The 18728-nt window shown below is 46.2% G+C and overlaps 1 protein-coding gene across 2 annotated transcripts in view; it reads right to left on the bottom strand.

The window, feature by feature from the left end:
* Window positions 1-206: 206 nt before the first annotated feature.
* The window catches only part of SLC25A18 (solute carrier family 25 member 18), a 57723-nt gene continuing 39201 nt past the window's right edge, over window positions 207-18728 (bottom strand). For both annotated transcript variants that reach the window (XM_066590976.1, XM_066590977.1), the window contains 3 exons: window positions 17266-17420; window positions 2067-2142; window positions 207-1979 (listed from right to left, as the gene is read on the bottom strand). In XM_066590976.1, the coding sequence (XP_066447073.1) occupies window positions 1838-1979; window positions 2067-2142; window positions 17266-17420 (373 nt within the window). In that variant the 3' untranslated portion in view covers window positions 207-1837. The remainder of the gene's footprint in view (window positions 1980-2066; window positions 2143-17265; window positions 17421-18728) is intronic.

Below are 18728 nucleotides of genomic sequence, written 5' to 3'. Positions count from 1 at the left end.
GATTAGCCGCACAAGCCCTGACCAAGAATGTCAAACGCAACTTGCTGTTGCCCGTGTGCATGCACCCTTACACTCAGAATGGGGGATTCCTACAAGTCTCATTCAGCATGTGACTCCTTCTCTCCCTTCCAGGCACCATATTGGTTGTCACCCAGTTTTCGGTGAAACAGATGCATGATGGTGGCATCTAAACACAGGTGGAAAGCTGCAATTGCATAAATGGATTTATTAACCCTTTCAACATAGAAAGTTATTTATATAAAAGCTGGACAGGAAACACATCAAATAGAAATATAAGGTCTTGGCAGCATCAATCATAACATGCTTGATAGGCACCCTTGTGGGGTACACATGCTGATAGGTTGGCCCAACAATGATCATTCATGTGCTTTTACACAGAAAAAAGTGTTGCTGACCGACTGAGGCAGGGATTGTGTCCATTCACAGTAAACAGGCAGAAGTGATAACTGCCTGTTAACAGAAAAATATGGTGTTCAGTTTTCTGCATTGGCCCATGTAAAAGGGCCCTAAGGGAGAAGGAACTACAAGTCGCAGCCTTCCCTTCAGTCATTGATAGCTATTATGACCCAAACTTACATAGTCTCCATATGCGGCAGCATCCGTAATACCAGTCTCCTGGCCATTGTGTGTCTGTATTTTACTAGAAGTAGTCACTATGGAAGGGTAGAGCACAACTCCTTACCACTTCTCAGTCTGTGTGAAGGGGAATGATCATTTTAGGATTTAAAACTATAGTGGACTCTCGGCTAGTATTAGTAGAAGGGGGGAAATATGAAAGTGTCTCAGCTGCAGTCTTTATATGCAGTAACCTCAATCAGCTACAAGGTGCTAACGGTTCACTGCCCAATTGACTCTCAAACTGCAGTAACACGGGCCGCTCCCAAGATAGTACTGCAATTCAAGTCAATGAATTAAGATTACTGCAGTAACTTCTCTTGGCCACAAGATGCCATGGCTGCAGTAACCTCTACCAGCCACTAGATAGTGCCCCACAAGCCAATTTTATAATACAGAAAGGGTCCAATTGAAGCTGGTTCTGTATTGAAGGCCAGCTGTGATCGCCATCTGCAGGAGGACAATGAGACCACACGAAGAAAAGTTCTGTTTTTGACATTCGCCACTTCAACTTGTAAATCCTTTTTCAGTGTTATATAAGATGACAGGAGGAACTAATCACATCCTAAAAAACTTAAACTAAACCCACTCAGCAATTTACTGCAACTTGGAACCTTGATATCTGATAATGCACTACTCTCACCAGTGCTATAAACAGCACAAGTAGTCTCACCTAATGCATTCGAGACCCCCAGAACTGTAAAGAATTCTAGTTTCCTGGTTCTGGGAAAGTTAGGTGAGAACCAGTATGGCAGCTGCTTTTGCATTCTCACGCTTAAAATTCTGCTTCCAAGTTACTACACAGTGTAGCTCTAGCACAGCTACTGTATAACTAGATCAGTTTGGCATTCAGTACTCTTGGATAGTCACCATTTTCCCCAAAACTGAGCAAAGTTATAAAAAAAAATAAAAAATTGACTAATTACCAAAGTAGAAGTTTCAAGAACTTTAGGATTTTTTTTTTTTTTTTTTTTTTAACTTTCAACTCTGAACATCCAGAACTGCAGTAATGTTCATGTGCTCTGGGGGACAATAGAACACAGAGGGTTGTGATTGTTTGTGGGAGCAGCACCAAGTCAGCGGCTCTCGGAGCAAAACTCTTTTTGTAGGAGTTGAAAAACATTTTGTGGACAGTTTTTGCAACATCAGGATTTGGGGTTCTCAGATCCTTTATGGACATATCCCCCTCAAGTTCTCGTCGTTACTTAAAATGCCCCAAGATGTATTCTCCGATGCCGATAAAATAGACAACTTGAGCGATTCCAAAGAGAGGAGCGATGACCAGCGCCCGGCACCAGGCCCCCTTCATAAAGGCTGCAGGACCCTCATTACGCCAAATCTTCCTGTTTTTAAAGAAGAAAAAAAAAACAGATCAAACCAGAGTTCGTCCTCAGATAAATGGTCACTAGTCACTATCACTATGTACTTACCTAGCGCAATCAACAATTCCATTATAGGTGTCTTCTCCAAGACCTTTCTTCAGGGTCTGGATCCGAGTCTTCAACACTATACAAGACACATTAAGGAAATTAAATCTCAAAAACTTTGAAAGTTACAGACATCCCAAAATCCATCAAGATGTGGAATCAACTATTATCCATAAACTTAGACCCTCCATGACCTGCAGAGTGACGCTGACGCCTCCAACCCCTTTACTTTTGGGAGTCCGTAACGGTCCAAATGTATCGACTCCTACCCAATGACAGGGTGAACACTTCTGTTTACCAGTGCGTAAGCAGTCCATGTTCTCAGACCCCAACAATACCTTCCCTCCAGCATATCAGAAAAGTACATTTTAGTTACATCGCACCTTCAAATACTGATTCCACCATGAGACCATGTTATTAGTTTTTATGCATCATACTACAACTTTTACTAAAATACAATACCAGAACTGACCCTTATAAGATGTGGAATTCATTTGCAGTCACATATTTACCCTAGAGCACATACAGCACAGTGCAAATGTTTTGGGCAGGAGTAGAAAGAATGCTGCAAAGAAAGAATACATTCATAATTAGAAGGGTTAATAGTTTTTCTGTCAATTAACAAAATGCACAGTGACTGAACAAAAAAAATATCAGTATTTGGTGTGACGCCCTTCACCTTCAACATCAGTTCTTCTAGGGACGGTTGTACAGTCAGGGAGTTTACAGGATTACAGTCCGGTGTATGATTAGATCAAACTATACCAAACAGGTGATAATGATCATCATTTTTTATGTAGGGTGACACACCGTCATTGGCTGTTCTTCACTCAGTTTAAAGTCTCCTACACAGCTGTTTCTGTTTCAGACTCTGTTACAAAGGTGAAGTTACAGAAAACAGTTTCATGTCACAAGTCCATACACCATGGCAAGACGGAGAACAGCAACAAGACACAAGGTAGTTATACTGCAATAGTAAGGTCTCTCCCAGCAAAGTTTTCAAATCAGACTGGAGGTTCAGGATGTGCTGTTCAAGAGGAAGCACAAGAAAATTGGCAACATTAAAGAGCGTAGACGCAGCGGTCAGCCAAGGAAACTGCAGCAGATGAAAGACACATCATGCTTAGTTTTATTTGAAAATCAGATGATGTCCAGCAGTGCCATCAGCTCAGAACTGGCAGAAACCAGTGGGACCCCAGTACACCCATCTGTTTGTGAAAGTGGTCTTTGAGGAAGAATTGTGGCCAAAAAGCCATTGTAGAAACAAGGCCGAGCGACTTAAATAGGCATGAAAACATAGAACCAGGGTGTAGAAAAATGATAGCAGGTGCTCTAGACTGTTTGGTTGTAACAGAAGGCAGTTTGTTCAGTGAAGGGCTTGAGAGCGGTACAATAATGTGTCTACAGGTAGCACTGAAGCATGGTGTAAACGATCTCCTGACTGCCAAATCGGGAGGCGACTACTCCCTACTGATCCTTCTTGATCTCTCTGCGGCATTTGACACTGTTGATCACAAACTCCACCTTCGTTCCATTGGATTAAAGGACACTGCTCTCTCCGGGTTCTTCTCCTACCTATCTGACCACTCCTTCAGTGTCTGCTTTGCTGGCTCTACCTCCCCTCCTCTTCCCCTCGCTGTTGGGGTCCCCCAGGGTTTGGTTCTCGGTCCTCTCCTCTTCTCCATCCACACAGTCCCTATTGGACAGACCATCAGGAGATTTGGCTTTCAGTACCATCTTTATGCTGACGATACCCAGCTATACACCTCTTCCTGTGACATCACAGCAACATTCCTCCAGAATGCCACAGACTGTCTGTCTGTTGTCTCTAAGACTATGACCCCTTTCTACCTAAAACTGACCACGTGTTTCTGCCCTGTACTAACCGACCTCATCCTGACATCTCCATCTCAGTGTGTGGTACCAACATAACTCAGACAGGACGCCCTCTGCCTTGGGGTTATATTCGACTCAGCTCTCTGCTTTAGCTCCTACATCCAATCTCTTGCACCTCAAAAACATCTAAATCTGCCCTTTTCTCACCATGGACACGCTAAAAACGCTCACTGTTTCCCTCATCCACTTTCGGCTCAATTATTGCAACTCGTTGCCAATAGACCTTCACCGTGCCAGACTCTCCCCTCTCCAATCCATCCTGAATGCAGCAGCAGACTCATCTCCCTGTCCAGCTGCTACTCAGATGCCTCTGCCCTGTGCCAGTAACTGCACTGGCTGCCCGTCAAATACAGAATACAATTTAAATGCACTACTTTCTCATCCATAAAGCTCTCCACAGCACCGCGCCACCCTACATTGCCTCCCTCATCTCAATCCACCAGCCAGCCCAGCCCTCTGCTCTAACAAAATCAGATTAAGTGCCCCTTTAATTCGAACCTCTCATTCCTGCCTCAAAGACTTCTCCAGAGCAGCACAGTCCTCTGGAACGCGCTACCAAAAGCTATCCGGGACACTTAACTTCAGATGTGCTCTAAAAACACACCTCTTCAGAGAGACATACCATATTCCCTTAAACCAAACCTCTCTGTACACTATATGGCCTGATCATTGTCTATGTGTATTAGCACCCCTCACTCTCCCTCGCCATACCGTGCACATCTCCACCCCATTTACCTTCTGAATCCCCCTATTATTTGTAGTATGTAAGCTCGTTGAAGCAGGACCCTCACCCCTACTGTTTCCATCAATTGACTACTTCATGTAACCGTGGGCTTGTTTTTCATTTCCCGTCTTGTAAGCACTGCAGAATATGTTGGCACCATACAAATAAAGATTATTATTAGATCGGTACAATAATGAGTGTCTATAAGTGAAAAAGCAGCATGGAGGAGAGTGGTACAATAATGAGTGTCTGCAGGCAGCTGTGAAGCATGGTGGAAAGTAGTACAATAATGAGTGTCTGCAGGCAGCAGTGAAGCATGGGGGAGAACTGTACAATAATGAGTGTCTGCGAGGGGGGCGTGGCCAGCGACTGGCATGAACAGTCGCATGTAAGGAGAGCTCCCCAGGGGAAAACTTAAAATCCTGCAAAAATCCTGGCCAAACTCAAAACCTGGAATTCCAAACAAAGCCTAAGGACTCCTAGATCCTGAGGGGGCGATTGGACCGTGGCCGAAAGCGGCTAAAACCCCCTGAGACTTACTGCAAGGCCCTGGACCGGGGGGGAAGAGGAGCGGCGCCAACGCCCTACCAGTCTCCCGCTCGCAGCCCGACGCCGACCCTCTCGGCTCCCTGCTTGTGGGCCAGGTAGGAACCTGAGGACCTGCCCTTGCCTGCCCGGACGTGCTGTGCCCGGCGGGTCTCCCTCGGGACCCGGTTGCTCTGTCTGGGCCGACCCTCCCCCTCCACACCTTGCCGCCGCTGTCCGGACGAGCCCCGAAAGGCGGGAAAACCCCTGAGTTAAACTCCGGACCCTGGGACGGAGGGACCTACTCCCGAGAAGCGGCCGCGCTAAACCTGAGGCGCGGACCACGGCTTGTGAGCCGCTACGACCGCCCCGCCGATCCGACACCCCTGCCGCCGCCGCCGGCCGGAGCCGACGCGCGGCTTGCGAGAGACCTATCCTCCCGGATTGGGAGGCCCGCTTGGCAGCCCCCCCAGCGCGCAGTACCTGCTGCCGGGACCCGGCTGGGACCGCGGCTTGCTCCAGCGTCCGCTCACGGGCACCCGGAAATCCTCCACGGCCGGTGAGAAACTGGTCCCTCCTGGATGGGAGGGGCTGCCTGACCTACAGCCTCCGGTCTCTTCTCCCTGCTGCAGAAGCCGAGTGTATCCTACGGCTTGCCTGGCCGGTCGCCCGCCTTGTAACATCCTGCTACCGCCCCCTAGCGGCACGGCACACCCTGCAGAGCCCCGATTTCAGCCCGGAGAGCCGCATCGCTTGCAGACCGGCAGGCTGGGAATCCTCTCATTGGGTGCAGTCACCGGACAGGCAGACGACCACAGACCCATTTGAAATTGCGGTCGACCCGACCACACCATCAGCCACCCATCAGTGACCCGTCTTATGACACCCGGAGACCCCGGGGATTCCGCGCCGCAGTACCCCTCTTTCCACACCCGGCCCAGCAGAGCCGGCAGCTGAATCGTGAGTAAACCAGCGGGGGGCTGAGGGACAACACATCTGCTAAGGGACACTGACCCCTCTGGGGCGACACACCGGGCAGATAGCCCACAACAGTGGACCCCCACTACCCCTTGGGAAAACATCTATAGCTGCTTTCAACATTATATAACAGCATCCTGGGAGGTGCGCGAGGAGTGGACTGCCTCAGATCATAATTCCATCTGTCCGACCTTTTACCCCCAGCGAACGACGATATGACAAGGGGCCGGCGCCGTTCTTCACCCCCAATTGCAACCAACCCCAAACTCGGTCAAACCACACACAGTTGTGACCCGGGCCGCGGGACCTTCGCCCTCTAACAACCATTGTAACCGCATAACTACAAGGACCGGACAGCCAACTATATCCAAACCCCACAAAAGTCGCATCAAACTGCCGATTTTGCTTCTAGGTACCTGCCACAAGCAACAACTTCGACACCCTTCATATCAAACTACACTAAACGGGAAAGGACAGGAACCTTCACTTCTTAATTGCCAGCGCAAGCGCATAACTACAAGGACTGTATAACCAAAACATTTAAATCCTGTAAAAGTCACGTTAAAACACCAGAATCGCTCCTTGGCCTCTGTTACAATCAATAACCCTCGACACTCTACACACCGCATTATACTAAGCGGGAAAGGTCCCTACCCTCTAACAACCACCGCAACTGTATAATTATAAGGACTCTAGCTGACAACATCTAAACCCTGTAAGAGTCATATTAATCCATTACAGCCTAAATCTCAGGTCGGAAAAGAGGAAAAGCCATCTATTTCCATATACCACTATACCAATCTACGTCCCCCCATCATGAGCACACGAGCCAAAAGTGGCTCGGCAGCAGAAAAGTTAAAAGAATTCGCCCATTCCAAGACCCCGGATCATACGCTAAGACCAACACAACCTATCCAGATGAGGGAGCCCGAAGACGAGAGCGGGCAACCCCCGGAACCGACCATGCGACAGCTCCTCGAAGGAATCAACACTTGCAAGTCCTCTCTCACTAATAAAATAGAAGAGATAAAATCTGATTTATCTCTACTGAGACAGGACTTATAGAACATGAGAGGTAGAATGCGGGAAATGGAGGACCGCATCTCCAACGCAGAAGACTCCCTACGCCCGCTCTCCGTGGCAGTTAAAGCCACGCGGGTAGCAGAATTCTGCCAATCCAAGACGGACGACCTAGAAAACAGGTCGCGCCGTAACAACCTACGGATAATAGGCCTACCCGAAAAATCAGAAGGCTCCCACCCAGAAATATTCGCCGAAACCTGGCTGAAGTCTTTGCTGAGTGACGAAGCCTTTTCTACGCATTTCACAGTGGAAAGAGCCCATCGGGTCCCAACAAAACCACCACAGCCGGGAGCCCCCCCGCGCCCCTTCCTAGTAAGGATCCTCAACTGCAGAGATCGCGACGCTGCACTTCGTCAAGCTAGACTAAAGGGCCCATTAAAACACAATAACGCAACAATCTCCATATTTCCTGACTTTTCTGCCGAGTTACAAAAGCAAAGGGCCACATTCATAGAAGCCAAAAGAAAGTTCAAAGAAAGAAACATCCCGTATTCAATGGCATACCCAGCACGCCTGCGAATCGTAACCCAAGGAAAGGTCGTTTTCCTTCAATCTCCCACCGAGGCCTTGGAGTGGCTGGACATGCACCCGCAAACACCGAAGGACGATTGATTCTGCAACATCTAAGGCAGGACTTCAAACCTAGTCACAATTTATGCGACCGATACCCCTTTGACCTATAGACGGTGAAAAGGTGGGACGACGATACCTTTGAACTGCCAATGGACTTGGCAATCACCCACAATCCTCTGTAGGCCACCGGGATATTCCCCCCCCCCCCCCCGTATTAGAGTAACATCTGCTACTTCTGAATAGGTTGTAGCTAAACTATTTTATTTTTGTTTTCTGTGTTTGACATTTGCGCCGAAATTAAGCAAAATGTCAAAAGTTAAATGTTTAAGTTGTTATAATCTGCTCTTTAACAATACTATTAGCAGGTCTGCATTGACACAATTCCCCTCCCCACACCCACCGGTCTTTCCCCTTTCTCTTCACCCCAGGGACACAGAGGCAACACTTCAATTATATGCCCACACAGCCAGCGATGACTTTAAAATGTCTTCGCTGGAATGTCCGGGGCCTCGGCACCGCCCTCAAGCGAAGAGCAGTCTTCGCTTATATTCGGCAAACTAACCCACACATTATAAGTTTGCAAGAGACCCACCTCATCAAAGAAAAGGCCGACGCCCTTGCAAAGCCGTGGGTGCAGTGGGCCGCCCACTCCTTCCACACCTCCTCTTCCAGGGGCGTCTCTGTGCTTATCCATAGGTCATTGCGCTGGAACCCTATCAATGTTCGCAGGGACCCCGAAGGAAGGTTTATATTCATATTTGGCGAAATAGACTCCAAACCTTACATTATCCTATCTATCTACAACCCACCCCACAATAATCTTCATCTTTTACAGTCCGCCATAACATATGCACATCAATACCCCTCGGCGGGGGTGATCTGCTTAGGTGACTTTAATATGGTAATGGACTCTGCAATAGACAGATTCCACACATCCCCCAACATGACCCCCACCCAAAGTTCTTCTCTAAAACAACTAATCGAAAGTGTCGGCTGGATTGATCTCTGGCGATTTAAACACCCTGACGCGCGGGAGTTCACCTGTCATTCCCCGGGACATAGCGCGCTGGCAAGGATTGATTATATATTTAGCTCAGCAGAACTGGCGATATACCTTTCCAACATCACGCACTGCCCGCGCGGCATATCCGATCACAGCCCCATACTGCTAACATTGAAATTCCCTCAACAAACTATAGTACCCACCTGGAGGCTTCACCTTTTCTTGCTGAAGCTGATCGGAACGGATGACCAAATGCCTTTCCACATATCCCTTTTTCTAGAGGCCCACAATGAGAACACCCATCCCGCTCTGAAATGGGATACCCTGAAGGCTTACGTTAGGGGATTCCTCAAGTCCGCCATCTCATACATCAAAAAATCGACAGCCCAGGCCGACAGAGAACTAGAAACCCAGACAATAGAGGCTGAAAAGATATACACATCTAACCCCACAGACGCTAACAAAACAGCCTGGCTCAGTCTACTCCAACTTCATAAACATCAAATATACGCTAAAGCCAAGCGCAAACTATTCTTCACCAAGCAACATTATTTCGAACTGGGAAATCAATCCAGCCATCTACTAGCCAGCCTCATTACACGGGAAAATAAAACTAACACGGTCCTTAAGATTAAGAACCAAAGTGGGGTGGAGCTGACTGACGGCCCATCTATCACAAATTGCTTTAAAGACTTCTATAGCAACTTATACAACTCCTCCTCTCATAGCACAGTGGCTGATATCCTGAGATACTTGAAGGATCCAAATTTCCCAACCCTATCCGCAGATCAGGTTGAACTTTTGGAAGCCCCAATCACGCTGGAGGAGATTCAGCAGATAATTCAGGATATGGCCCCCAATAAATCGCCCGGCCGGCTCCCAATAGAGACATACCGGAAATACAGTGAACAGCTAGCCCCGCTATTACTTGAGACACTAAATCAAGCCCAAATAGATAACACCCTCCCACCTTCATTCTACAAAGCCTCCATAGTAGTGATACAGAAAACTGGAAAGGACCCGATAGAATGCAGCTCTTATCGCCCAATCTCATTAGTAAACGCGGATTACAAAATCCTAACTAAAATCCTAGCCACTAGATTAAATCAAGTAATCTTATCCATTATCCATCCGGACCAGACGGGTTTCATGCCTGGGAAATCTACAACAATAAACATTCGTAGAGTCCAGACAGCCATGCAATTAGGTAAGCAATACAATATGCCCTGGGCTTTAGTCTCACTGGACATGGCAAAGGCCTTTGACTCATTGGAGTGGGCTTTTCTCGGGGCTTGTCTGGTTCGCTTTGGATTTGGACCCAAATTCCAACAATGGATCAAAACCATATATAAATCCCCGAGCGCGAATGTAGTGGTAAACGGCATCCCATCACCCGAATTTCAATTGGCAAGAGGCACCCGACAGGGATGCCCCTTATCCCCGGCCCTATTTGCCATAGCCATTGAAGCGTTGGCGATCCGCCTGAGAAGCACCCCCAATGTAAAAGGTATTAGATGGTCGGAGCTTGAGAGTAAGGTGGGACTATATGCGGACGACACAATTCTTTTCCTATCAGACCCAATGAACTCTTTTTCCCAGGCCATGATCCACATAGACAGGTTCTCGAGTTTCTCGGGTCTATATGTTAACTGGTCCAAATCGACAATTCTGTATACAAACCTTAACCCCGGAAATGACCCCTGCGTTACCAGGTACGGGCTAAAACCGGTCCAAACGTTTAAATATCTGGGGATACTTATGCCATATGACCACAACAACGCTATAACAGAAAATATAGACCCGCTACTAAGACATTATAAAACACAAGCTAAAAGGATGGACAAAACTACCGCTCTCAGTGGCGGGGCGCATAAACCTCGTTAAAATGGCCGTCCAGCCTAAATGTTTGTATATACTGCAGCACATGCCAGTAACTGTCCCCAAACGTTTTTTCCAGACATTAAACTCCCTGATCATCTCCTTTGTATGGAACTCCTCTCGCTCCAAACTAAGCCTGTCGACACTACAAAGGCCCAAGGAGCAAGCCGGAATGGCCCTCCCGGACCTCAGACTCTATTACCTGGCAGGACAATTGAGGAACATACGGGCCTGGGTCTTAAACGGGGAGCTGCCCATAGCAGACAAACAACTGGCGAAGCAAGTAAAAGGCAATAATCTTTTAAATTACTTAGAGTTCCCGCAACACACCAACCCCATCGACGTGATCCCGCTTCACAAACTAGCCCTTGGCGTGTGGAGGGAGGTGAAGAAGCTGCAGCGATACCAAGACACAATACCCGAGCTCTGCCTTTGGAATAACCCTGGTCTTACCGCCTTACAATCAGTCCCAGACCCACAGTACTGGATGGCCCAAGGGGTATACACACTAAAAGATGTATACGCAGACGATACATTCCCTACATTCACGGAGCTACGCGACAGGCTGCAGTCCCCACATCTCCAACTATTCCGATTTTTTTCAGCTAAGACATGCCCTAAACTCCCAATTCCCGCCCGCCTCAACACATATATCCAAGTTCCCTACAATTGGCATTCTCAAGTCCCAGGGACCCAGGGGGCTAATCTCGGTCCTATATACACATCTCCTTTCGGCAAAAATAGCCCTTAACCCGCCCCTAGCATATGACAAATGGAAACAAGTTATCCCATCCCTTACATCCGAGGAGTGGCAGGACATCTCCGAATCCCATCTGGCAGTCTCCCCCGCCGTAAATAATAGACTAATTCAACTATACATAACACACCAGGCCTATCTTACCCCTAGCCGCCTATACAGAATGGGCACCACATCCTCAAATGCCTGCCACAGATGCCGTCAACCAGAGGCGAACTTCTGGCACTTGATATGGGAATGCCCTCCAATTAATGAATACTGGTCGGAAATTATCAACCTCATAAACACGCTACTACCTCCCCCACTAGCTATAGACCTAGATCCTAGGGTGGCGCTGTTCGGCCTACTGGAGGAGGAGGCGTGGCCACATTACACCCGCGCCTTTCAAAAGGTGCTATTCCTGGCCCGTAAGATAATAGCCATGAAGTGGATGGCCGTCGAGACCCCCTCAGTCCCACACTGGATCCAAATGGTAAACACCGTAACCTCCTATGAGAAGATCATTTACCAAAACCAAGGATGCCCGGCCAAATTTTGGAAAATATGGGGGATATGGATCGACTCCCACTCTACCCTATACACGGAATGAGCCTTGAGACCCGACTTACACACACCCCCCTCCCCCCCCGCCTCCCAGATCAGTGTCAGCAGACCTGCACTCCAGCTCTATTATTAAAACCGAAAGAAATCAGAGCAGAACCATTTTGCAAAAAAGTTGTAAAGTTTATTGTTATCAAGTTACCTAAGGAATACAGTAACAAAATTAGACTGATTTAATTATAATGGAAAATGCATATATGTACAATGATACACCTAGCAAAGTTTTCTATTCTGTATTCTACAATACCTTTCCTCATTTAAAATAAAACAAATTTAAAAAATAATGAGTGTCTGCAGACAGCAGTGAAGCATGGGGGAGGCTCCCTGTAAGGGCTCATGCACATGGGCGGATTTTTGCTGCGTAATGAAACGTGGGGAATTCCGCAACAATTTCCATCCATAGCATACAATGAAAAGTGATTTTTCCTGCACACAAGCAGAAACCAGTTGCGGTTTCTGCTCGCAGATGACAAATCGCAGCGTGCTGTATTTCAGAGCGTTTTCCATTGAGGTCAATGGAAGCCGTCTGATCCGCAACCCTTCCGCAATCATCATTGCGGAAAGCCCGCTGGATCCATGTCATCGCCTAGCGACAGCTCAGGGAATTCTGTACTGCCCATCCGCTGTACAAAAGAAAAGATAGGTACGCAGGGTCGACAGCAGGGGGCATGCACAGATTCCTTGCATGAATCCGCATGAGGAATCTGTGCGTGTCTGTGTTCAAGCAGCCTAGGTTCGGGGTGGCAATTCAGCACATGGAGTTGCAGATTTCATCAGTATTAATGGTGTCCTCAATGCTGAGAAATACAGGCAGCTACTTACCCATCATGCAATACCATCATGGAGGCGTCTGATTGGCCACAAAGTTATTCGGAACCCAAACCATCCAGCCAATGTCATTAAGAACTATCTTTGGCAGGGTGCAGGAAAACATTGGAGCCGCTAGCCGCAGGGAGACATGCAGATCTACTGTAGAATCCGTCCAGCGGGGAGAAAAGGAGCAGGTCCCGAAGCGGCAGGAGGCCAAAGAGTGCGACCACCGGTAAGAGAGGTCCCGATGCTGAGCCTGCGGGCGACATCATCGGCTGCCGGACTAGGGTAAAGAGGAGCTGTGAAGAAGATTGCTATTGACAGACAACAGACAAGTATATTCTGTGTGTGTAAATGGCAGCGTGTAAGAGAGTGAGTGTGTAAGTGAAGCGAATCTTAGTGACTGAGAGTGAGCAGGCAGTGACCATGTGAGCGACCTAAAAAAAATAAGCAGGCAGAGGCACGTGAGTGGTTGCGAACGGGCAGAGGCACGTGAGGAGTGTGATCTAGTTGATTTTCATTACTTCTGTAAAGTAAATTTGTAGATCTCCATTAGAATATGCTCCATGCTTTGCAATGCCGTCCAGTGTGCTACTTGTGCAACATATGCAGTCCTTGATCAGCCGATCGAGGGTGCATACTGTTGCGCAAGGTGCATGCACGCCGCACATTTGGAAGCCCAAATCCTGGATCTAAATGAACGACTCGCAACACTGAGATACATTGACAATATGTAAAGTAGTTTGCTGCTCACTGAGCAGGCACTCGGTCGGGCAGATGTGTGAGTGGACGGTAGTTAGGGAGAGCAGGCAGCTAGCTGGGTGACAGAAGGGGTAGAGGGAAGAGAACCAGGGAGCCTAGTACTGAACTGGCACACCCCAACAAGTTTGCAGATGAGGGGGATGCCAAGAGCAATAAGGGGGGGGGGGGGGGGACGACAGTGTAGACAGTAATCTGGGACCAAGTAATGGGAATGGGGGTTGAGCGGGGGGAGGGGTTAGTACAGGTAGAACTGATAGAACAGCTAATAGGACCATAAGTAACAATGAATATAAAGAATAACAACAACCTTATAAATTGTATGCCAACGAATGCATGAAGTCTGATCAGTAAAATGGGTGAGCGTGAAGCAAGAATGTCTGAAGAAAATTACGATATATTAGGAATAACTGAAACATGGTTCGATAAGTGCGATTGGGCGGTGAATTTACAGGGTTACAATCTCTTTAGAAAAGACCATGGGATATAGAAAGGGGGAGGGGTAATATGTCTGTATGTTAAATTCTACTTATTGCCAAGGATACGAAAAGATATAGATATAGAAGATAAACACGTGGAATCTCTGTGGGTAGAAATACAGGGAGGGAAAAATAACAAAATCCTGATAGGAGTTTTCTATAGGCCACCAAAAAAAACTGAAGAAACTAAAAACTTATTAAGACAAATAGAAAAGGTGACAAACTGCACTGAAGTGGTTATTATGGGAGACTTTAATTATCCAGATATAACATAGGAAGACAAAACCTGCGAATCTCACAAGGGTGATAAGTTCTTGAGAACAATTAAAGATAACTACCTTTCCCAACTTGTGCAGGAGCCAACTAGAGGAAGGGCCACTCTGGACTTCTTATTAACTAATAAACCAGACAGAATCATAGGGGTGCAGGGACACTTGGGAAATAGTGACCACAATATACTTAATTTCCAACTGTCATTCAATAGGAAGCCTTATAAGGGAGCGACAAAAATCTAAACTTTAGTAAAGCAAAATTTGATCAGCTTAGAATTACACTCAGCAACATTAATTGGGACAACATCCTCAAAAATAAGCAACAAATGGGAGAAGCTTAAAAACATCTTAATTACCTCATGTGAGCAGTTCATACCTTTTAAATATGTAAAGGGGGCAATAAGCGGGAAAAAAAAGAAAGCGTTTAAATTATGAAAACTAGAAGGCAGTGAAGAAGCACCAAAAACATACAGAAATAAGAAAATTATCAAAACTGCCAAAAATAACTAAACTATTTTTTAATTATATAAACAGTAAAAAGATTTGCACTGAAAGCACTAGCCCTTTAACACAAAATGCAGGAGAAAGCATAGAAGATGATGGGGGAAAAACAAACTTTTAAAATAGTTTTTTCTTAAGTGTATCCACGAATGAAAAAGAAGTGTCACATGAGGTGCAGAGGGATAAAACGAACCCCCCTGCTAAATATCACCTGCCTAACGCAGGAGGAAGTGCAGAGCTAGTTAAAAAAGATTAAAATAAACAAAATCGCCAGATTCAAGGGTTCTAAGGAAACTAAATTACGTGATACATAGACTGCTATTTCTTATATTTAGTGACACAATTGAGACCAGGGTGCCACTGGATGCCTATGTGGTTCCAATATACAAAAAGGGGTCAAGAAGAGAGCCCGATAACTACAGGCTGGTAAGCCTCACTTCAATAATTGAAAAAATATTCGATGGGTTTCTGAGAGATGCCATCCTGGAATACCTCAAGAAAGACAATGGTATAACTCCTCATCAGCACAGGTTCATGATTTGATCAGCTTCTACAATGAAGTAAGTTCTAGACTGGACCTGGGAGAGTCTATTGATCTCGTATATCTGGATTTTTCTAAAACACTTGACAGCGTGCCGCATAATAGATATATAAAAGGAGACAGCTCGGACTGGGCGAAAACGTGTGTAGCTGGGTAAAGAACTGCCTCGGAGATAGAGAGCAGAGGGTGGTAATAAATGGTTTGTACTCCAATTGGGCAACCATTGCTAGTGGGGTACCAAAGGGTTCAGTATTAGGCCCCATTCTGTTCAATATATTTATTAATGACCTGATAGAGGGACTGCACTGTAAAATGTCAATATTTGCAGACGATACGAAATTACAGAAGATAATACAACAGAGGACAATATATGGTTGCAAATGGACCTAGATAAGCTGGGGGCTTGGGTAGAAAAATGGCAAATGAAGTTCAATGTTGATAAATTTAAGGTTATGCACATGGGCAGGAGAAACGGATGTCACCAATATACACTGAATGGGGTACTGATAGGGAAAAGTGATATGGAAAAAGACCTGGGGGGTACTAGTGGACTGTAGACTTAACTGGAGCAACCAATGCCAGTCAGCTGCTGCGAAGGTAAATAAAGTCTTGGGGTACATTGAAAGAGGTATTGGGGCGAGGGACAAGAACATTATTCTTTCACTATATAAGGCACTTGTCAGGCCTCACATGGAATACTGCGTACAGTTCTGGACACCGGTCCTCAGGAAAGATGTTGCAGTACTTGAGGGGGTTCAAAGAAGGGCAACTAAATTAATAAATGGAATGAGAGGACTGGAATACCCAGAGAGGCTATCAAAATTGGGATTATTCACCCTGGAAATAAAGACGGCTAAGGAGTGACCAAATAACTATGTATAAATACATTGAGGGACAATACAAGGATCTCTCCCATGATCTGTTTATACCCAGGACTGTAACAGTAACAAGAGGGCATCCGCTACGTCTAGAAGAAGGCAGGTTTCATCATCAACATAGAAGGGTTTTTTTTACTGTAAGAGCAGTGAGACTGTGGAACTCTTTGCTTGAGGACGTGGTGATGGCAAACTCAATAGAGTTTAAAAGGGGACTAGATGCCTTTCTAGAGCGCTATGATATTACAAGATATAGACATTAAATAACCAGTGGGGTTGTTGATCCGGGCCTTGGAGTCAGGTAGGAACTTTCAAACACTGATCCAGGAATAATTCTGACTGCCATTATGGAGTTGGGAAGCAATTTTTCCCCCAAAATGGGCTAAATCGGCTTCTGCCTCATTGTTTTTTTTCTGTCTCCCTCTGGATCAACAAGGAAGAGGGAACAGGCTGTACTGGATGGACATCGTCTTCATTCAGCCTAACATACTATGTTACTATATTCGGCGTCAGGAAGAACAATGAGACCTCGAAGTGCTGATTTGGCCCCATAGACTCCTGATTTCACATCATACAGTCTGTCTGGGATTACATGAAGAGACAGAAGGATTGCAGCGAGCCGACATCCACAGAAGATCTCTGCTTCGTCCTCCAAGATGTAATTAAAAATGAAATAAATATCTGGAACAACCTCCCTGCTGAGTTCCTTCAAAAACAGTGTGTAAGTGTCCCTAGAAGAACCAATGCTGAAGGTGAAGGGCGTCACACCAAGTACTGAATTTACATTTCTCTTTTCTTCAGTCACTTTGCATTTCTCTTAACTGACAGAAATAAACCATTAACCCTTCTACTTCTGGAAGCGTTCTGCAGCAATTTTTTTTACACATACCTAAAACTTTTGCACAGTACTGTAAATAAATTGAAAACATTAAACAAAAAAAAACTTACCATCCAAGGGCGTCACCGCAACGGCCGCCACTGAGCCAGCGAAACATCCGGCAATGAACGAATGGTAAAATGGAGCCTTGCCCTGGGGAGACTTCTGGCCAAATTTGTTAATATTGGCGAAGAGGGGGAAATAGATGATGGAGAATGGAACGTCCCTGCAGGGAAGAAGGCGGGATTACAGAAGACGTATACAGCAAACTTCAGATAATCTGGCATCACCATCTCTTTGGCGCTGTAAAGTTAAAGGGGTTGTGCCAAGATAGCATCCCCTGTTTAAGTGCCTATTAGTACATATGAACATCAAGATCATTAGCTCTAGTGCAGAGCGTTTACACAGACTTCATTGCTGGATTGCGGGTTTCTCGCTCGGCGCTTTAGCTTCTACGTGGAGAATATATACAGAGAACGACAAGCCAGCGATGGTTTTTATACTGACTGAAAGTCAGCGATAAAAACCTGTGAATGAATAATGAGCAATAATCATCACTTGTAAATGGTCCATAACATCCCTCCCCTATGATATACACACACACACACACACACACACACACTCGTGTCCCTCCACTAGAAGGAGTGTGTGTGTCTGTTTGTATACATATTATATATATATATACACACACACACACACACATACACACACACTCGTGTCCCTCCACTAGAAGGAGTGTGTGTGTCTGTTTGTATACATATGCACACACACACACACACACATTATACAAACATACATATACATATATATATATATACATATACATACATACACACACACCAGTCATTGTCAATAACGTTTGTATAAGTAATGGGCCATTTAAGATAGCCAATTACTTATGTGATACGTGCAGGCATGGAGGCTCTAGTACCCTATTGCACCACCTCTAGCTTGGATACAAGATGGGCGGGTAAAGAGGCTCTTGTACCCTGTTGTATTGCCTCTAGCTTGAAAACAAGCTGTGATACGGTGGGCATGGAGGCTCTAGTACCCTTTTGTACCGCCTCTAGCTTGGATACAAGATGTGATATGGGCGGGTATAGAGGTTCTAGTACCCTGTTGTACCGCCTCTAGCTTGGATACAAGATGTGATATGGGCGGGTATAGAGGTTCTAGTACCCTGTTGTACCGCCTCTAGCTTGGATACAAGATGTGATACTGGCGGGCACGGAGGCATACAGGTTCTTATCGTTTCACATTTGCTGTAATTGAGCTTCTAGATGTACAAACTTGTAGGCTGTGGAAGCTGGCGTCCCAGATGGTCCCATATATGTTCTATGGGTGATAAATCTCGCGACAGGATGTCCTGGACATATCGCTGAGTAGTCATTGTCCCTCGTATCACTACTAGGGGGGACCGACTGTCGTGTGCGACGGCCCCCCCAGACCATCACACCAGCATCTACTGGCACCAACACCTCCTAACAGTTTAGTCAGAATGGCCCGGTGGGGGACAACGCATCGATACGGCCAT

Source organism: Eleutherodactylus coqui, chromosome 2 (assembly GCF_035609145.1).
Source record: "Eleutherodactylus coqui strain aEleCoq1 chromosome 2, aEleCoq1.hap1, whole genome shotgun sequence".
Taxonomy (NCBI): domain Eukaryota; kingdom Metazoa; phylum Chordata; class Amphibia; order Anura; family Eleutherodactylidae; genus Eleutherodactylus; species Eleutherodactylus coqui.
This window is presented reverse-complemented; position numbering and strand designations above follow the sequence as displayed.